The following is a 19227-nucleotide window of genomic DNA, read 5'->3' on the forward strand; positions in this document are numbered from 1 at the left end:
CTGGGATAAATAAATAAAAAGCAGAGACGTTACTTTGCCAACAAAGGTCCGTCTAGTCAAGGCTATGGTTTTTCCAGTAGTCATGTATGGGTGTGAGAGTTGGACTATAAAGAAAGCTGAGCACCAAAGAATTGGTGCTTTTGAACTGTGCTGTTGGAGAAGACTCTTGAGAGTCCCTTGGACTGCAAGGAGATCCAACTAGTCCATCCTAAAGGAGATCAGTCCTGAATATTCATTGGAAGGACTGATGATAAGGCTGAAACTCCAATACTTCTGCCACCTAATGCAGAGAGCTGACTCATCTGAAAAGACCCTGATGCTGGCAAAGATTGAGGGCAGGAGAAGGGGACGACGGAGGATGAGATGGTTGGATGGCATCACCAACACAATGGACGTGGGTTTGGGTGGACTCCGGGAGTTGGTGATGGACAGGGAGACCTGGCATGCTGCGGTTCATGGGGTCACAAAGAGTCGGACACAACTGAGGAACTGAAGTGAACACAATTATCTCCCTCATATTAGTTTTACTCAGAGGAAGGCTTGGCCACAAAGCCATGCACAGTTAGATACACCTATGGCCTAGATACACCAAAAGTTACACGTACTTTGGATAAAATGGAATCCTGGGGGTTCAAGTTTAGTGTTGTCCAATAGAACTTTCTATAATGAATTTTTTAAAAACTTCTATATCTATGCTGCCCAATACAGTAGCCACTAGGCACATGTGGCAGCTGAGCACTTGAAATATGGCTAGCGTGACTGAGAAGCTGATTTTTCTTACATTTTAATTAACTTAATTCTAAATATAAATAGCAGGACATAACACTGGCAGTCCAGTGGTTGAGACTCTGCACAGCACTTCCACTGCAGGGAGCACGAGTCTGATCCCTGGTTGGGGAACTAAGATCCTGCATGCTGGTATGGCCGAAAATTAATTAAATTTAAAATGCAGGCCACACTAAAGAACTTTAATGTTAATAGCCATATGTAGATAGTGGCTGCCATAATGGACAATGCAGTCCTTTCTTTGAGCTTCTCCAGGAGTAGGTGTTACCTACTTTCCAAAGCATCCATTCCCTCTGACGTATACCAGGAGTGCTTCCTTATACTGAACTCAAGTCTCTCCCCAATGGTTTTACCCATTAGTCATTTATATTTCCTGGGGCCTCAGAACAACTTTAATCCCCTTCAAAAGACAAGTGCTAACGGGGAGGGGAGTAATGGGAAACAAGATGAGCCATTCACTGATAACTGTAGGGTCTTAAATTGTTCCTTTTATATATGTTGAAATTTTCTTTTAAAAAATTCTCATTAAAAAAATTCTAATTAGCACTTATTTCAAGCTCACTTCATTTCTTCTCTGACTACAAAGAGTTTCAAGTCTGTCTCCATGCTTTAATACTTAATCTCCTCCAATTCTTCCACACTGTGAACCAAAATTTTCAGCCAACAATCATGTTTATAAGCATCTGTGTACTTTGGCACAAACTTTTCCCTGCCTAGAACGTCCTCTTCTCTTCCACAGCCTCACTGGAAACTGCTTATCATTCCTCAAGATCCATCTCAACCCTCACTGCTTTTTAAAGTTTTTTTCTTCACTACTGACCCAGTAGTCATGTACGGATGTAAGAGTTGGACTATAAAGAAAGATGAGCGCCAAAGAAATGATGCTTTTGAACTGTGGTGTTGGAGAAGACTCTTGAGAGTCCCTTGGACAGCAAGGAGATACAACCAGTCCATCCTAAAGGAAATCAGTCCTGAATGTTCACTGGAAGGACTGATGCTGAAGCTGAAACTCCCAATACTTTGGCCACCTGATGCGAAGAACTGACTCACTGGAAAAGACTCTGATGCTGGGAGGGATTGAAGGCGGAAGGAGAAGGGGACGACAGGATGAGATGGTTGGATGGCATCACCGACTCGATGGACATGAGTTTGAGTAAGCTCCAGGAGCTGGTGATGGACAGGGAGGCCTGGCATGCTGCAGTCCACGGAGTCACAAAGAGTCGGACATGACTGAGTGACTGAACTGAACTGAACACCCAAAGCAGTCATTCACTTGCTTCTCAGTACTACCAGTTTACACTCCCTACATGCCTGCCATTCCCAACTACACTCACTGCGTAACCTGGAAGCAGAGCTGCTCATTCATTGTTTAACTATTCCAGTCTTGATAGCTTCAAACTTTTAGTGACGTAATCAATAGTATGCATACCAACTCAATGAAATGTTAAACTGTGTCTACTATTATATTAATAGTATTACCCTAAACCCATTAACAAGCAGCTTACTTGCTCAAGTCGTTTTTACTTATTTCCAAACACACTAATAGTAACAGCTGAAAGTTACTAAGCACTTACCACATGCCAGGCACTGATTTAAGTATTTTTCACATGTAATTCATTTAATCCTCATCACTTTCATTTCATAGAGGAAGAAACTCAAGCACAAGTGAAATAACCTGCAGGGTGCTAAATAAATAGTGTGCAACTCTGGACAAGCCATTTAAAGTTCTTGCTCCTGTGTAAAATAAAGAGGATGAGTCATGATCTCAAATGCAAGCTTCCAATTCTAAAATTCAGATTTGGAGGAGGAGTAGGAACACTGACTTGTGAAAAGAAACAGTGTTACTTTAGGCATTTACCAGAAAACAGTCTGAGGAGAAATGTGATTCTTTTCATTCTTATAGTTTATATATAGCAAGCTACTATGGTAAAACATGGAACATGTTTTCAAATAAGAAAGCTAATATATTTAGGACAAGCTAAGTTCTGCAGGAGTTGATAAAATAAATGAGAATTAGTTTCATGGAACATGTGAACCAGATCTTAGAGGCTAAGTATAAGAATGTGGAAAAGGAGAATTCTGATAGAAGAGCAGGCAGGGAGTAGAGGCTGAGCTTGATACCTGCAGAGGCGATGAGAAAAGGAGACCATGCTGATTTAAATGGAGGTCATGTTCTGAAGAGTTAATGAAAAACATGACAGAAAGATAAAATGGGATTGGCAAATGTCCATGGTTCTGTGGCCTGTTTTTACATGGCCCAGAGCTAAGAATGATTTTTACATTTAAAAAGGTAAAAAAAAAAAAAAAAAGAAGAAGAAGAAGAAGCAAAAAAGATAGTATGAGGCCTGTATCTTTCTTTATCTTTGTGCCCAGTGATTCTATGCTGCTGCTGCTGCTAAGTCGCTTCAGTCGTGTCCGACTGTGTGTGACCCCACAGACGGCAGCCCACCAGGCTCCCCTATCCCTGGGATTCTCCAGGCAAGAACACTGGAGTGGGCTGCCATTTCCTTCCCCAATACATGAAAGTGAAAAGTGAAAGTGAAGTCAACCAGTAGTGTCCAACTCTTAGTGACCCCCTGGACTGCAACCCACCAGGCTCCTCCGTCCATGGGATTTTCCAGGCAAGAGTACTGGAGTGGGGTGCCACTGCCTTCTCCATGAGGCCTGTAGGCCCAAAATATTTATTATTTGCCTTTTTACAGAAGATCTGCCAACCCCTGGTTTAGATTATGGCAAGGATTGAGAGTGAAGAGGACCTCAGGCTTGGGAATAAGATGATTTTTGAACAGATAGTTGGCCCAACAAAAATAGAGTTTAAATCTAATAGCAAAAGGAAGGCTAGGTTAAACAGGTGTGAAAAATTAATGTGCTATAATACGAATAAAATATATGATAGCTAAAATGATTATCTGGCCCACAGATAACTGCACCATAGCCAGAAACTTCTCTAAAAGCCACGGAACAGAGAAATCATTTCTTCAACTATTCAATCCCTTCTTTTTGAAGGACTAATATGTGCTGCTGAAGCTTCACTCAGTGTATCCTTCTAGCCCCAGGGCTATGCAGTCTCCAGTTTGACTAAGACAGAGTGGAGAAGTTGGTTCTAGCACTAATTCTCCTACAGAAACGTAAGTGGTGTTGGAATTCTTAGATCAAGTAAAAAATGCCTTCTTAACCCACAACATAGTACGGTACTACTGAGTTCAAATTAATTATGGATAACAACTATCAATTACAAAATAGGCAGATGCAGAAAGCACCACCATTTATAACACTGCTTTCAAATTTTAAAATAAAAATCTTGAGCTTATCAGATCCATTTATCAAGAGAACTGCCAGGACTAAGGCATGGTTAATTGAAGCCATTTTATGGCTAATAATGACTAAATTGCTTTCTTCATTGATTTTTATCTGCTTTTGTTTTGTCATAGAGCTAAACTAGAAGCAGTGGGGCACAGTTATTAAAAGCAAAACTCTGAAGTCTTACAGGGTTAGAATCTCAGCTTTATCACTTCCTAGCCCTTGACCCTGGACAAGTTCCTTAATTTGTCTGAACCACCATTTCCTCATCTGTAAAGTGGATATGGCACTACCAACATGACAGGCTGGGCTGTTCTAAGGATTAAAGGATATATAAGTAATGCACTTGGCATGATTCCTGAAACCTAATAGGCATGAAATAAATGGTAACTATCATTATATAAATAGAAAGCGCTCCACAAACTGTTTTCACATCATATATACATATCTATAGACTTTTTCCTTCAGAAAAATGGCTTCCATTTGGCTCACAAATGCTAGTTTTTTCTAACACGTTTTACAGAGGGAAAAAAGTGTTATAATAAATAGGAATTCTCATTTATTCTCTAACCTTTTAGATTGAGTTAAAAATATATAGACTTCCTATGTAACATTTACAGATTATGAATAACTAAATTCCTTATCTGTCACAAATGTAAATTCGTCATTTCCTTTTCCACTTTTCATCCCAAGGAGGTGGTTTACGTACATTCCTTCACTCAGTGAAGCTAGTGACTCAATTCCTGGTCAGTTAAAATAAGAAACTAATTGTAACATTCCTTAAATTCATCACCAGTTTTCTCCTATTCTCACTTGCATATACTTTTTCAGAGATCCTAAAAAAAAAAAAAATAGTAAGTCACTGCATCTCTGCCACTTTCTAGCAAAGTTTAAACAGGTCACTTAGCTTCTCTGGGCCTTAGCTTCCTCACAGGTAAAATGGGAAGGCCCAACAGATTATCTAACAGGATTGTGTGATAATCAAATGAGAAAAAAAAGTGCATATATTTTATATATATATATATATATATGTAAAAGGTAGGTATATGCCCCAGCAAAACAGGAAGCTCATTTTCCTCTCCCTTTCAATTATGACCCTAGTCGGCTTTCACAAGCTTAGACCAGGAGACTTCTCAAACATAGTGATTTCTGTTACTCATCAGTGGCTATCCCAAAAGCATTAAAAGGAATAAGACCCTTAGCAACATACCAGAATGCTAGTAAGAGGGTCGATCTTCTGAAAAAGCAATAAGCCTTTTTCCTCTTCATCTAAAAGACTTCCTTCCAATACTTTATAAGACAGAAGCACATTAAGTAAGCATTAGCAACTCAAACATATTGTGGGGAATCAAAGGTTTGAACTTTCTGCCCTGTTTCCCTTAATAATAGTATATAAGCTCCAGGAAGGGAGAGACCGCCTCTGGCTTATTCACCACTGTATTCCCCAAAACCAAGCAAACACGAGGTACTCAAAAAGTTTAACTATGGTTTGCCTATAAAATAAATGCCATGTTCCATTGGAGGTGACAACTTTTCCTTGGTAGGGTAAATTCATCTGCTTAATAATGAAACCAATGTTCATAGAGTCAATAAATAATCTACCACTTACTAGGTATACAAAGTAGTGCAAAGCACTTGTCCCTGTCCTCAAGATGCTCTAAATCTACAAGGCAGACAATGCAAATACAGAAGTTCCTTTACTCTCAAAGAAGTTAGATCCCAAATAGTTTCTTGTCACCAAAGATAAACAAATGGCACATGAAAAGATGTTCAATATCATTAGGCATAAGGAAATGGAGTCAAACCACAATGAAATATCACTACATAGCCACCAGAATAACTGAAATTAAAAACTACCGTAACAAGTGTTGGGCTTCCCTGGTGACTTAGTAGTAAAGAATCTGCCTGCCAATGCAGGAGACTTGGGTTCGATCCCTTGATCGGGAAGATCTTCTGGAGAAGGAAATGGCAACCCCCTTCCGTATTCTTGCCTGGGAAATTCCATGGACTCAGGAGCCTGGCGCACTACAGTCCATGGAGTCACAAACAGCCAGACACGACTTAGCAACTGAACAATACCAAGCGTTGCCAAGAAATTAGAGAAGTTAGAAATCAGTTACTGGGACTATCCTGTTGGTCCAGTGGTTAAGAATTCACCTGCCAATAAAAGGGACACTGGTTCAATCCCTGGTCCAGAAAAATGCCACATGCCATGGGCAACTAAGCCCGTGCGCCACAACTACTGAGCCCATGCTCTAGAGCGCGTGCTCTGCAACAAGAAGTCACTGCAGTGAGAAGCCCATGCACTGTAACTAGAGAATAGCCCCACTTGCTGCAACTAAAGAAAACATACGTGCAGCAACAAAGACCCAGCACAGCCAAAAATGAACTTTACAAACGAAAAAAAAAAAAAAAAATCAGTTACTTTAGAAGTTTTGCAATTACTTTTAAAAATAAATAAACATTTGCCATACAACTTAGCAATTCCTTTTCTATGTATTTAATCAAGAGAAATAAAATTGTTATGACCACACAAAACCTGTACATAAATATTCACAGCAGCTTTATTCATAATAGCCAAAAACTGCTAACAATTTAAAAGTCTATCATTTGATAAACAACCATTGTACTTGCACACAACAGAACACTACTCAACAAGAAAAAGGAAGAAACTGTTACATGCAGTTAACATGAATCTCAAAGTATTTTGTTAAGTGAGAGAAGGCAATCACAAAAGGTTGTATAAAGACGAAACTTTGTGGTTCAGCTGGTAAAGAATCCACCTGCAATGCGGGAGACCTGGGCTCGATCCCTGGGTTGGAAAGATCCCCTGGAGAAGAGAAAGACACTCCAGTCTTCTGGCCTGGAGAATTCCATGGACTGTATAGTCCATGGGGTCGTAAAGAGTTGGACACAACTGAATGACTTTCACTTTCAAAATGTTAGGAAATAGATCAGTGATTGCCAGGTTTGGAGGAAGGGGACTGACTGAAAAGAAGGAAAACTTTATGGGATGATACTATGATTGTGGTGGTAGTTTTATGACTATATTTTTCAAAACTCTAGAACTGTACACTAAAAAGTGTTAGTCAGTCAGTCATGTCCGACTCTTTGTGGCCCCATGAAAGGTAGCCCACCAGGCTCCTCCATCCATGGGATTCTCCAGGCAAGAATACTGGAGTGGGTTGCCATTTTCCTCTCCACACTAAAAAGGGTGAACTTTATTTTTTGTGAATTATATTTCAGTATGTCTAATTAAAATACAATTTACTACAATAACTGTCAAGCAATTTAAGCTAAACCACAGCACACTGAGCAAAGAAATTTTAAAAAGTTCTTCTGTTTATCCCTGTGATCCTAAGTCCAAAATGGACAGGAGAAAGTTTAAACACTTAAAGACCCAATATATGAACATTCTATTTGGCATCTTTTCCCAAAAGACAATCACTTAATAATCTTTTCTGTTATCACTGGAGATGCCTTAGACTCTTTATTCAATGAACTGTGAACCTGTAGCACTGTTTGTAGGTCTACAAAAATTTCAGCAATAGCATTTTAACTACTTTAGCCTTCTCCCAAATTAACACTACTACCTGCAAACTTCCAAGTTTTTCCATTTCATCCACTAATTCTCTTTAACTTTAGCTGATTATTACTGACTCAATAAGCATGGTACTTTCTGCTCTCTGTCCTTCAGAATAATTTGTCTCATCCCAAGCTATCATTTCCTACTACTTATTTTTTAAAATCTCTCATTTCTACCATAATTAAGTGCTTTCTTCTGACTGGAGCTATCAATCCTCACTGCTGCTGCTCTCTCTGAAAATGACAACTTTAACAACAACAAACTAAGCTCAAACACAATAAACACAGAGAAGTTTAAAATGACAAGGGTCACTGACTACAAAATGACCATAAACCCACTCCCCTCCCCAAAATGGAAAAAACAAAAAAGGCCCTCTATTGGTGGGATGAACCCACTTTTGTTCTGTGGTGTAGCTGTGCTTCTATTTCAGAGATCATCCTAAGGAGAAAGCCTGCCAAGTGGAGGAGCTGCTGCACTTAAATACAAGGCACTGCATATGGTATGTCCCTGGTGGTCCAGTGGTTAAGAATCTGCCTTGAAATTCAAGGGTCATGGGTTTCATGCCTGGTAGGGGAACATAATGCCATGGAACATTATGAAGCCTTCGAGCCACAAATACTGAGCCCACACACTCTGGAGCACAAGTGTCACAACTAAGACTTGATGCAGCCAAATAAATAAATAAATAAATATTAAAACAAAACAAAACACCCACCATACACTGAATACCACAGGAACAAAACTTGTCAAAAGCTACAGGGGCACAGGAAGAATCCCATTTTCCTAGGGCAAATATGGTGAAACACCATGCAAGAGAGAATCTGGGCTAAGACTTCAAAAACCTATGCTTAGGAGGACAAGATAACTAGACTGACACAACTTGATTTATTCTAGAGAATACAGTATCCACAATCTGTGGAGGGACTTGACTAACAGACTATTCATTAATAGTCTGGATTTGATTCAGCTAGAAATGAGAGCCACTAAAAGTTTCTGAACAGAAACAGTACACAATTGAAGATGTTTAGGAGAGTTGTTTTTTTTTTTTTTGAGGTGATGACAAAGATTCTCATGGCTATGGAGTATGCGCGAAGTATCTGGCCATGAAGTAACCAATCAGGAAGTTTACTAAGCTACAGTCAGCAAATACCCTCTGGTGACCATGATAAAAAGACTCAATCCACCCCCTTTCTCTATCTACATCTCTTCTCTAAAGCCAAATGAAATCTCAGAATCCTCCAAACAATACACCTATCAATCACAATTAACAGACAAAGTGAAACCTATTTGCCAGCCAGATTAAGGATCAAGAAAGGAAAAGCATGCCCGGTAGAAACAGAGGAACTTCACTTTGGATTCCAGTTCCTAAGTTAAAAGGACTAAAGAGACACTTTGCCACTTATACGTGTCAGAAAACAAAAAATAGCAAAGTCTAATTGGAACACATAGAGAAACTTTTTCTAGATAGGTAGATTTCTCCTTAGAATACTAAATTAGTATCAAATTTTGAAAACAATTCTGAAGAAACATATTATTAATACAAAGAAGAGGGAACAAGATTCTAAAGTCAGTTATGCAGCCAATGATGAGAGAATATTCGCAAATAATGTCTGTGGCCTTAATTTCTTCAACAGTAAAGAAAATGAAAACTAAAAACTCACCAGAGTCACTTCCAACTCCAAATCTGTGTAATTCTAAAATACTGAGGGAATTACCTGGCTTATTAATGGTTAGGGCTTTATGCTTTCACTGCCAAGGACCCAGGTTTGACTCCTGGTCGCAGAAGTAAGATCCCACAAATGCATGGGAGTGACCCAAAAAGCATAAAATATTGACAGCTTAATATATGTCAATATATTAATGTAATAAAAATGCAGAATCTCACTTTCTAAGGAAGGTATTCTTTCCCGCTTTAATAAGTACAGAAACTGAGCCTGAGAGTAACTTGCCCATTTGTTCACTCAACCATCTGACCACTTAAGTGTCAAGCATGGTTCAGAAGACTACTACACAATCGTGAACAAAATGAAGTTGTGGTCCTCAGAACTTAAATTTTAGTCACGAGGGGATGAACTCCAATTCTAGTCCAGATTAGGATTATCAGATAAAAGATACGCAGTTAAATTTGGATTTCAGATAATAAATAATTTTGTTCCATGCAATTTGGGACCTATTTATACCAAAAAATTAGTGGTTGTTTATCAGAAATTCCAGTTGGGGGGGTATAAATTAGAAGTTTGGGACTGACACACACACACAGCTATATATAAACTGGATAACCAACAAGGGCCTACTGTACAGCACAGAGGACTATTCTCAATATTCTGTAATAATCTATGAGGGAAACAAATCTGAAAAAGAATACACATGCCTGAATCACTTTGCTGTACACCTCAAACTAACACAACATTGTAAATCAACTGTTTTTTTAAAAATAAAAATGCAAGTTTAACTGGGTATTTTTATTTGCTAAATCTGGCAACTTTAGTGTAGATATTAACTGCAAAACACTTTCTCAATCCTTTTACTGTATCTCGGTGCCTCTAAATCAGTGACTTTGACTACACCAGTGAAAAATTAGTTTAAATTGTAAGAGTATATATACAGTAATTGAAACAAATTCCTTAAAACAATCCTCACCCTTAGAATAAGATACTACAGGGCATTGCACTTTTTCAAAATGTTTCTAAAAGGCCTGTCATAATCCACTAAAGTGATCTTACAATTTACTAAGTGTTCATCACCCACAGTTTGAAATACTCCTTTGAAAGATGAAAAAACAATTTAACCTTGTCTTATGAGTCACCATTAGGAGCACATCAATTAACTACATTATACCATAAAATAGTAATGCCTCTGGGGTGTACAAAAGCATGGAGTTACCAATTTATAGTCAAAACACCCATGATGATAAACTTTTGAGGTCTTGTGTCTGTTTTTTATTATTTTCCCATCTCTTAACTTCCTATCATACTATTATTACTTCTCACTGCTACCAATGTTTGCCCTAAAACATTCTACTTGCTGGCAATCTGTAAATCAAAAAAGCAAGCTAAAGGACTTGGCTAATGGGCCAGTGGTTAAGAATCCACCTGCCAATGCAGGGGAAACAGGTTCAACTCCTAGTCTGGAAGGTTCCACACACTGCAGGACATATAAACCCACGTGCCACAACTCCTGAGCCTGAGAGCTCTACAGCCAGTGCTCTGCAGAAGCCACTGCAATGATAAGCCCTTGCACAGTAACTAGTGAGCAGCCCCCGCTGGCCACAACTAGAGAAAGCCCGTGTGTAGCAATGAAGACCCAGCACAGCCAAAAATAAACAAAATCATTTACACACATGTAAATATACATATAAAAAGAACAAGCAAAGCAGAAGCATGTATGAAGTGAGAAGATGCCCTGAAGCACTCCCCTTTCTGTAATCGGCACAAGGTTCAACATAAAGACCTTAAGTCTTTTCTCTACCTTATTTTCAAGTGTGTTTCGGAATGAAAATAGTTAACTACCCAAGGTCCACAAAAAATGTTTATGAGCTCCAAAAGAAGAATGTACAATTTGATTCAAAAAAAGACTTATTTTTTAAAAACTAAGACTATAATCAGGATTACTCTAGATTACTTACAAAGATTACCTGTAAGAATATTTTTTAACATACGACTTATAAAAGGCATTACGAACAAAGTGGCAATCAAAAATATTTGACATTGACAACACTGGTAGATAGTCTCTCAAGGTAACACTTTCAAGAGGACAACATTCTGAAGTTCTGGAACTCAGTAAAAATAAGCCATGCACCACAAAACTGATGAGAATTACAAAGAGTCCATTATAGCATGCCATTTTATCCAGTTCCCTAAATGCTGCTAGCTACTAATCATGGCATGAAACTGATATTTTATAGCCACTTGACTCAACTTCAAGGCTTAAAGTATAAGCAAGCTACGTAAGAATTATTTTAAATTAAAAGGAATTTCAAATTTTCACATGAATACAACTGCAAATAATTTTAAGCAAATAAAGCCTAAGATTAACAGTTGTGGTAAATTTTCATCAACAACCCAGATTTGTAACAATACTATACTACTAAAAATAACAAAACAAAGGATTTAATATTTAAGCAGATTTTACACCACGTATATACAGAATCACGTATTTTCTTAAAAAGATGAGCAAACAGACCTTCTATTTCATTGAGCCAAGATCAAGGTTACAAAAGATATCCTGAGAGGCAAAAACTGACTGTGGCTATGTTTTCTTTTAACTATACAGCATGATCTTGTTTATGTCTCTGTCTGCACTTATTGAAAGTGAGGGAGATATAAAAAAAATTCTACAAATAGGTTGCCGCTGGGCAAGTGCCCTAACTTCTCAAAAGTTAAAATTTCTTCCCTTCTAAGACAAGAGTTTCTGTTATTTTGTTATGCTCTAAAATCTTGTTTTAGGGAAAAAAATATTTTGAAAGACAATATATACTCTTGAATCCAAAACAGTTTTCACAAAGTCTGAAAAGACATACACCAAATTTCTAACAGTAGTTATCTCAAAGAAAAGATTGTGAGAGATTTTAATTTAAAGAATTCAGGGGAATTCCCGGGGGTCCAGTGGCTAAGACTCCATGCTTGCAATGCAGGGGGCCTGGGTTCAATCTCTGGTCAAAGAACTAGATCCCATATATTGCAACTAAGACCTGGCACAGCCAACTAAATAAATAAATAGTGTTTAAAATTTTTTTAAATGCTAAATAAATGAGTTTGGACTTTAAAAAAAAAATTCTCTGCACTCTTCTACAATTAAGTGTTTAAATGCACTTTTTTTAAAACACAGTTTTTCAAGTTATAAACAATAGAACTTTCAAATACAAACGAGGAAATACACAAGGACTTTCTCAATTTCAAGAAAGAATCTGATTTGGACAATGTTAAGTACATCTCTCATCTCTATTCTAAGCAGTGCGGACCACATTCTATACGTCTGTATGCCCCAAAGCAGAGTGAGTGAGTGAGTGAGTGTGTGTGTGTGTGCATGCGCCCAATATATATATAAGAAAATTTTTTAGTAGAAAATTATTCTTTAAAGATACATAAAAAAAAAAAAAAGACAGCTCAATTTATTTCTAATCATCAATAATGTCAGCAAAGGTTATGGTATCAAAAATGTCTACATTACAAATTCTAGACTTAGGTGCTACAACCTTTCCAAAGCTTCATGTTCACTGATGAGTAAATTTTCTGATGAATATATCCTTATTTTTGAAGTCTAACATCTTAGGAGGCAAAAAGACTTCAAGAGGAAAGCGCAATCTGCTCTTTATGACAGTCTTCCTTAAAAAGATCACTGTATGGACCTCTTAAAATGGTATGGTTAACAGTCATAGATGACCCAGATATATTTTAAAAAACAACAAAAAAGGCAAGTACTTTCAATTAAAAAGATACAGTAGCAGGTAAACCTGTTAATAAACTGTATCTCCATCAAAGTCACAATCATTTAAAATAGCTACAAAGATAGGGTTTTCTTTAGGCTTAAACCTTTAATATGATATCAAAATACCATTACTATCTCATCAAAATAGAAAATTACAATTCTAGGGGAAAAAATTTTATAAAAGCTTAAAAATCCTTTTCAAGGTATAAAAGCACACTCTGCAATGATGAAAATAAGTGCTAACACAGCTGTAACGACTTAGGGAAAAAAACTGCCTTAAGTTGAAACATATGTCTATTAAATAGCTATGATATGAGTTAACATCCCCTGTGTAAAAGTATAATTGTCTCTCTAATTAGAGAAACAGAGAAAATACAAATTTACATTTAACCAAAAGAGAAGCAGGGTGACCGATAGCATGCACTGTGTTGCCTTTTCAGAATGCAAAATGTATAAGCAAGTATAGTCTTACTTTTACCTTTGTCAAAGATAACTCATTTGTTGTAGGTTTTTGCCAAACCTTAAAAAGTGTATTTGTACACCTGAAACTAACACAACACTGTAAATCAACTTGCTATTGTTCAGTCGCTCAATCATGTCCCACTCTTAGCTACCCCATGGACTGCAGCCTGCCAGGCTCCTCTGTCCTCTACTATCTCCTGGAGTTTGCTCAAATTCATATAGCGTCAGTGATACTATCTAACCAATAAAAAAAATTGTAAGTGTATTTTTCTCTAGATATTTAAAATGAAAATTAAACTGATAAGATAAAATTAAAAAGCCAACTAAAAAACAAAAATGTAACTCATTTAACAGCCATCTATATTACCTCTAGATTAATTTCAAATTTGACTACCATCAATATCCACATAAAAGAATGAATTAGCAAAGGAGGATGCAGTTTAAACCTTATAAACTACAATTGAGGCCATATGATTAGTTAATCTTGATTAAAAGCAAATGGCTAACTACCACACCTTCAAAACTTTGTTCAAACGTTATCTCTTCAACAAGGCCTCCCCGATCCATTTAAAATTGCAACCCATTCTTTTCCCCCACACTCCATATCACACTCCCTTAATATGCCACATCAGAATGTAAAAGGGTTTCCTAGGTGGCTCAGTGGTAAAGAAGCTGCCTACCAATGCAGGAGATCAAGAGACAAGGGTACGATCCCTAGGTGGGGAACACTCTCTGGAGAAGGAAATGGCAACGCATTCCAGTTTTCCAGCCTTGGAAATCCCACGGACAGGAGTCTGGCTACAGGCTATGGGGGTCGCAAGAGTTGGACAGGACTTAGTGACTCAACAAGTAAGCAACAGGAGAGAGCTATCTTTTCTTTTATAAATATCTCAAGTACCTACATCTCTATTGTACACAGATTTTCAATGAATGTACTGAACGAATGCAGTTTTCTTTAGGCTCTTCTATAAGAAATTTAAAGACATGAAAATCTCACCAATATTTAAAAGGAAACATGATAAATAATTACTATGAACTGCAGCATAATTTCTAAATCACAATGCCTAAGAGAAAGAAGCAGTAAGCAAGTCCTAAACTGAAAATTACTAAAAATTTTCACTCACACTTAATCCTGTACCCAAAGAAATTCTAATAACGTGCAAGTGTTCTGCCATGTTCGACTCTTTGTGACCCCATGGATTGTAGCCCGCCAGACTCTACTGTCCATGGGATTTCCCAGGCAAGAATACCGAAGAGGGTTGCCATTTCCTCCTTCAGGGGATCTTTCCAACTCAGGGATCAAACCCACTGTCTCCTGTGTCTCCTAACGTTGCAGGCAGATTCTTTACCTACTGAGCCAACGAGGAAGCCCGTTATTTAGAGTCTGGAATACAGTAATAGGACTGCAAACTCCTATCTATGTCTATGTAAATACACACACACATATTTCTTTTTTAAAACTGGGGAAGAGAATGTGGAACAGAAAGAGATAAGGTTTAACTAGTGATAATTCCCAAAAGTATTATAAAATTTAAAAAAAAAGTTACCCAAAAATACTTCGATCATAAACTAGCAGCTGATTAAAAAATATTTTGAGATGAACAAGGAAGGTTAACCAAAACACGAAAAAGTTTTAGAATAAGGTCCTCAAGACTGTCATTCCTCTAATGAGAATCATCAGCACAATAGTGTCCTCATGAGTATTAACAATTTTCAAGACATTTTCACATACATTATTAAGCCTCAGAGACACTGAATTCCAAGATAAACAGATAACAAAAGCACTAAATTGTGTATGCACTTGACAGTAAATCCAACTTTTCCCTTGAAAATCCCCCGAAGTTTAACAACCTACAAAGAAACCATTCTATAAAAGAGCCACCTCTTTAACACACAAGTCTTCTGAAGAGAATTATGGCACTAGCAAGCATAAAAACTTGAAGCCCTTTGACCCAGTAAAACCACTCCTGGGAACCTTCTCTAAGAAAATAATTAGACCAAGGCAAAAAGCTGTTAATAAAAAGATGCTTACTGCACCACTATCTACAACAGCAAAAAATGTGGAAGACCAAATCCCCACAACAGAATGGTTAAGCAAAAATTTAAGAAAATTCATAATGTGGTGTTAAAGAAGAAAAGAGCTCAATACAAAATAACATACACAATTACTAAAACTATATAAAAATCAAAGTGGCAAAAATAAGAATTGGATTAAGGTAAGATTATAATCAAACTTTCTAAGAGAAAACAGCCACCTTTAAAACATATGACAAAGAGAATTTTTGAAAGCCATGAAAATCCACTATTTACAACAGAAAAAAAGGTCAAATATGATGAAATGTAGTACTATTTAAAGCAGACGTGAATTTCTAGACATTCAAGAATATTTTATTGTCTCTAAACATAAAAACCCAAGGCTGCATTTTTTTTTAATTCACCTTTGGTCCCAGAAACACATTTTAACTGCTGATACACACAAGTATAACTTGTAACTTAGTTTACAAAGACATTAGTAACAGTGATTCAAATTTGAAAGGAATTCTACAAGTACATCAAACATGCAAAAGAACAGAATTTCACACTATATGAATTCAACTCATTAAATGAAATGTCACACATTTATCAACAAAATTAAGGGCTACAATTCATGCCTCAAATAAAAGAACTTAAAACAAGAAACTAAATCTTAAATGTTTATAAAGTCTCAAGAACAAAAAAAGATCTGTGGTAGGAAAACATTCCAAATAGTTTTGATCACTCAAGCCACTCTTGAACAAATTGTTATAATTTTTAAGCCTAAGAAAGCATATGCAACCTGTTTTAATTTTTAATTATTTGAACAAATTGAATACATCTGCCAGATTCCTTTTTTTTTTTAAGATTCTTGATGTGGATCATTTTTAAAGTCTTTATTCAATTGGTTACAACATTGCTTCTGTTTTATGTTTTGTTTTTTTTGGCCCCAAGTCATGTGGGATCTTAGCTCCCCAACCAGGGATGGAGCCTGCACCCCCTGCATTGGAAGGTTAAGTCTTAACCACTGGACCACCAGGGAAATCCCCAGACTCCTATCTGAACCCAAGAAGGAAAAAACAGTGCACTCTTTTTAATAAAAATTATGTTTAAATTTTTTCCTTTTTTTTTTTTTCCTATGGATGACACGGAAAATGGGGAACTGAAGTTACAGAACCCTACATGGACAGAACTGGCAAAATAAGCATTTCCCCCCACTTTTTTGAACTAGTTTTGATAGGAAGCATCTGTAGATGCTTCAAAGGAGAACCTGGGAGGAAGGGTGGTGGGTAGGGTAGAAAGCAAGTAAATCAATGTTCCCGATTGCCCCGCATGGAGGCAGAATTCCTTAAAAAATCAGCTCCGAATCATCTTGATGGATAACTTCTGCCACAAATGAAAATTGTTTGGAAATCGACTGCTAAAAACCTTTTTTCAAAAAGAAAACTCTGCATGAAAAAATCCCCTTATCCCACCTTCTAAAGGCAGGAGATCTAAGGAGGACCCTTATCTGAGCCTGCCAACCCCGCCTAGGCCTAAGGGAAGCATGGCAGTGCCGGCAACATGGATGGGGCACAGGGGAAATGGACTTGCGTGCCCTTGGTGAGCTCTGGCGGCACTCCCCAAGTTAAGGACACTGGCCACAATGGAATGGAGTCTATTGACATTTGCTACTCCGTTTGAACACTAAACATTTTCTTAGTTCGTGAAATACGGACAACCCCCCCACATACACACACACATCCACTCCAGAGCCAGACCCACGTCACTGAGACAACGCTGAGCCCCCAGTCTGTACCACAAACCTGGGTCATGGTGGGGAGTGGGTAAGACCAAGCAAGTAAACACCCGCATTTCTGCCTTCCGGAACCCCACCGTATCTCCTGCTGCGATTCCTCTCCTCTTGAAACGTATAAATTGGGGCAAGGGTTGAGGAAAAATACACAGCGTGCCCGCGCCCTGCCGCCGCCGCCACCACCACCCCCTCAGTCCCCAGTCCAGCCCTCGCCCACCACTATTCAAAGGGGCCTTCTCCGCGGCCTCGAACAGCAATGCGGCTCAGCCACCACCCGCGCCGGAGAGGCCTTGCGGGGGAAGGAGGGAGGCATGGAGGGGGCCGGACATTCCCCACCCCTTCCTTAGGTGGGGGCGGGAGGGACGCTGCGGGAGACTGCACTGAGCCCCACAATTTCAGAGCAGCTCTGGAGCCCCCGGCCGCCGCCTTAGACTTAAATGGGGAGGGGTGGGGGGGGGGGAGTCCCTGTCCACTCACCTCAACCAGGTCCTTCGATCTCTCCCTGGGCAGGGAAGCGGGTGGGTGAGAAGACTGGACAGACCCTAATGATTTCAAATAAGCCCGCAGCTGCCCCTTTAACAGGCGGGGGGCCGGGGTGGGGGGACGATGCTGCCCTAACTTTCCCCCCCTCCCTCGTTATTCCCAAACGGGGGAGTTGGCAAGTTTAGGCAGATAACCTAAAGACCCTTCCATGTTAACATTTAAAGGGGATGGGAGCTGTGCCCAAGCATCCCCGCGTTTGGGGGCGGAGGAACCTTAAAGAAGGTGATCAAGGGCTGACAATCACCGAGACCTGTGAACCCCTCCCAAACACTTAATGGAGAGGGGGAGGCTGCCCAGTCCTTCCATCTTGACCGTTTGGCGGAAGGGGGTGGGGATGTTGCAAAAGCCTAGACATCGCCATTCCCAGAGGGATCCCACGACGCCCCCTCACCCGACCCCCCCCCCCCCCCCCGGCTCTAGACGGGAGCCCCACCCCCACTGCAGGCCCCCAGTCCCGCCGGTCACGGGGCGGGGACCGCGGTGCGGGCCGCGGGGGAGGGGACTTCAGGCTCGAGCTGGTCCAGGCCCCGAGCCGAGGCGGCTGAGGCGCGACACCCACCTGCCCAGGCCCGGCCGCCCGCCGCCTGTGCTAGCCGCCGCCACTGAGGAGGAGGAGGAAGAAGCCGCGGCCGAGGACGACGAGACTGAGGACGGCGCGGCGGCTGGCGACGTGAGAAGGCCGCCGCCGCCGCCGCCAGGCTTGCGGGCATTGGCGGCCGCGGGCTGCGGCTGCGGCTGCTGCTGCTGCTGCTGCTGAGGCTTCAGCGACATGGTGAGGGGCCCATACACCGGCCCGCACGCCGGGCGGGGACAGCCGGGAGCCGGGCGCGCCGAGGAGACGCCGGAGCGCGGCGGGGACGCGCGGGCGCCGAGCGGGGAGGCGCGGGTTGGCGCGGCCGGGGGGGCGCCCGGGCCGGCGAGGGGGAGAAGGAGGACGACGAACGGGCGGGGAGGCCCGCCGAAACCGAGAAGTCGCCGGGAGCCGGGCCGGGCCGCGCCGCCGTTGCTACCAAAACAGTCTGAGGAGGAGGGAGGAGAGCGCTGCCCGGAGGGAGGGGGGCCGGGGCCGGGCGGGGGAGGGGCGGCGGATGGATACGGTCCCGGAGCCCCGCCGCCGCCGCCCCGCCGCGCCGGCCGCGGGAGCGAGCGCCGCCCGGGCCACCTGGCCGCAGCGAAGCGACGAGGCTCGATAGCCGCCGCGGGGCCCCGAGGAGCTGCGGCCGTCGGGCGCATCGGGGGTCGGGCACAGAGGTGCCGCGTGGCGAGGCCGGGTGGGCGCGGAGGTATGGAGTGGGGACTCTTTACCGGAAGTCGG

At 40.6% G+C, this 19227-nt stretch overlaps 1 protein-coding gene across 8 annotated transcripts in view; it reads right to left on the reverse strand.

Moving 5' to 3' along the window:
• The window catches only part of ATXN2 (ataxin 2), a 101819-nt gene extending 82855 nt beyond the window's left edge, over positions 1 to 18964 (reverse strand). For 4 of the 8 annotated variants that reach the window (XM_070770156.1, XM_070770157.1, XM_070770159.1 and 1 more), the window contains exon 1: positions 18472 to 18963. In XM_070770156.1, the coding sequence (XP_070626257.1) occupies positions 18472 to 18683 (212 nt within the window). In that variant the 5' untranslated portion in view covers positions 18684 to 18963. Of the gene's footprint in view, positions 1 to 17379; positions 17535 to 18471 lie in introns of those variants that run through there. The other 4 variants (XM_070770161.1, XM_070770160.1, XM_070770158.1 and 1 more) reach the window with 3 other exon arrangements.
• Positions 18965 to 19227: the final 263 nt, after the last annotated feature.

The sequence above is a fragment of the Bos indicus genome, chromosome 17, assembly GCF_029378745.1.
Source record: "Bos indicus isolate NIAB-ARS_2022 breed Sahiwal x Tharparkar chromosome 17, NIAB-ARS_B.indTharparkar_mat_pri_1.0, whole genome shotgun sequence".
Classification (NCBI taxonomy): domain Eukaryota; kingdom Metazoa; phylum Chordata; class Mammalia; order Artiodactyla; family Bovidae; genus Bos; species Bos indicus.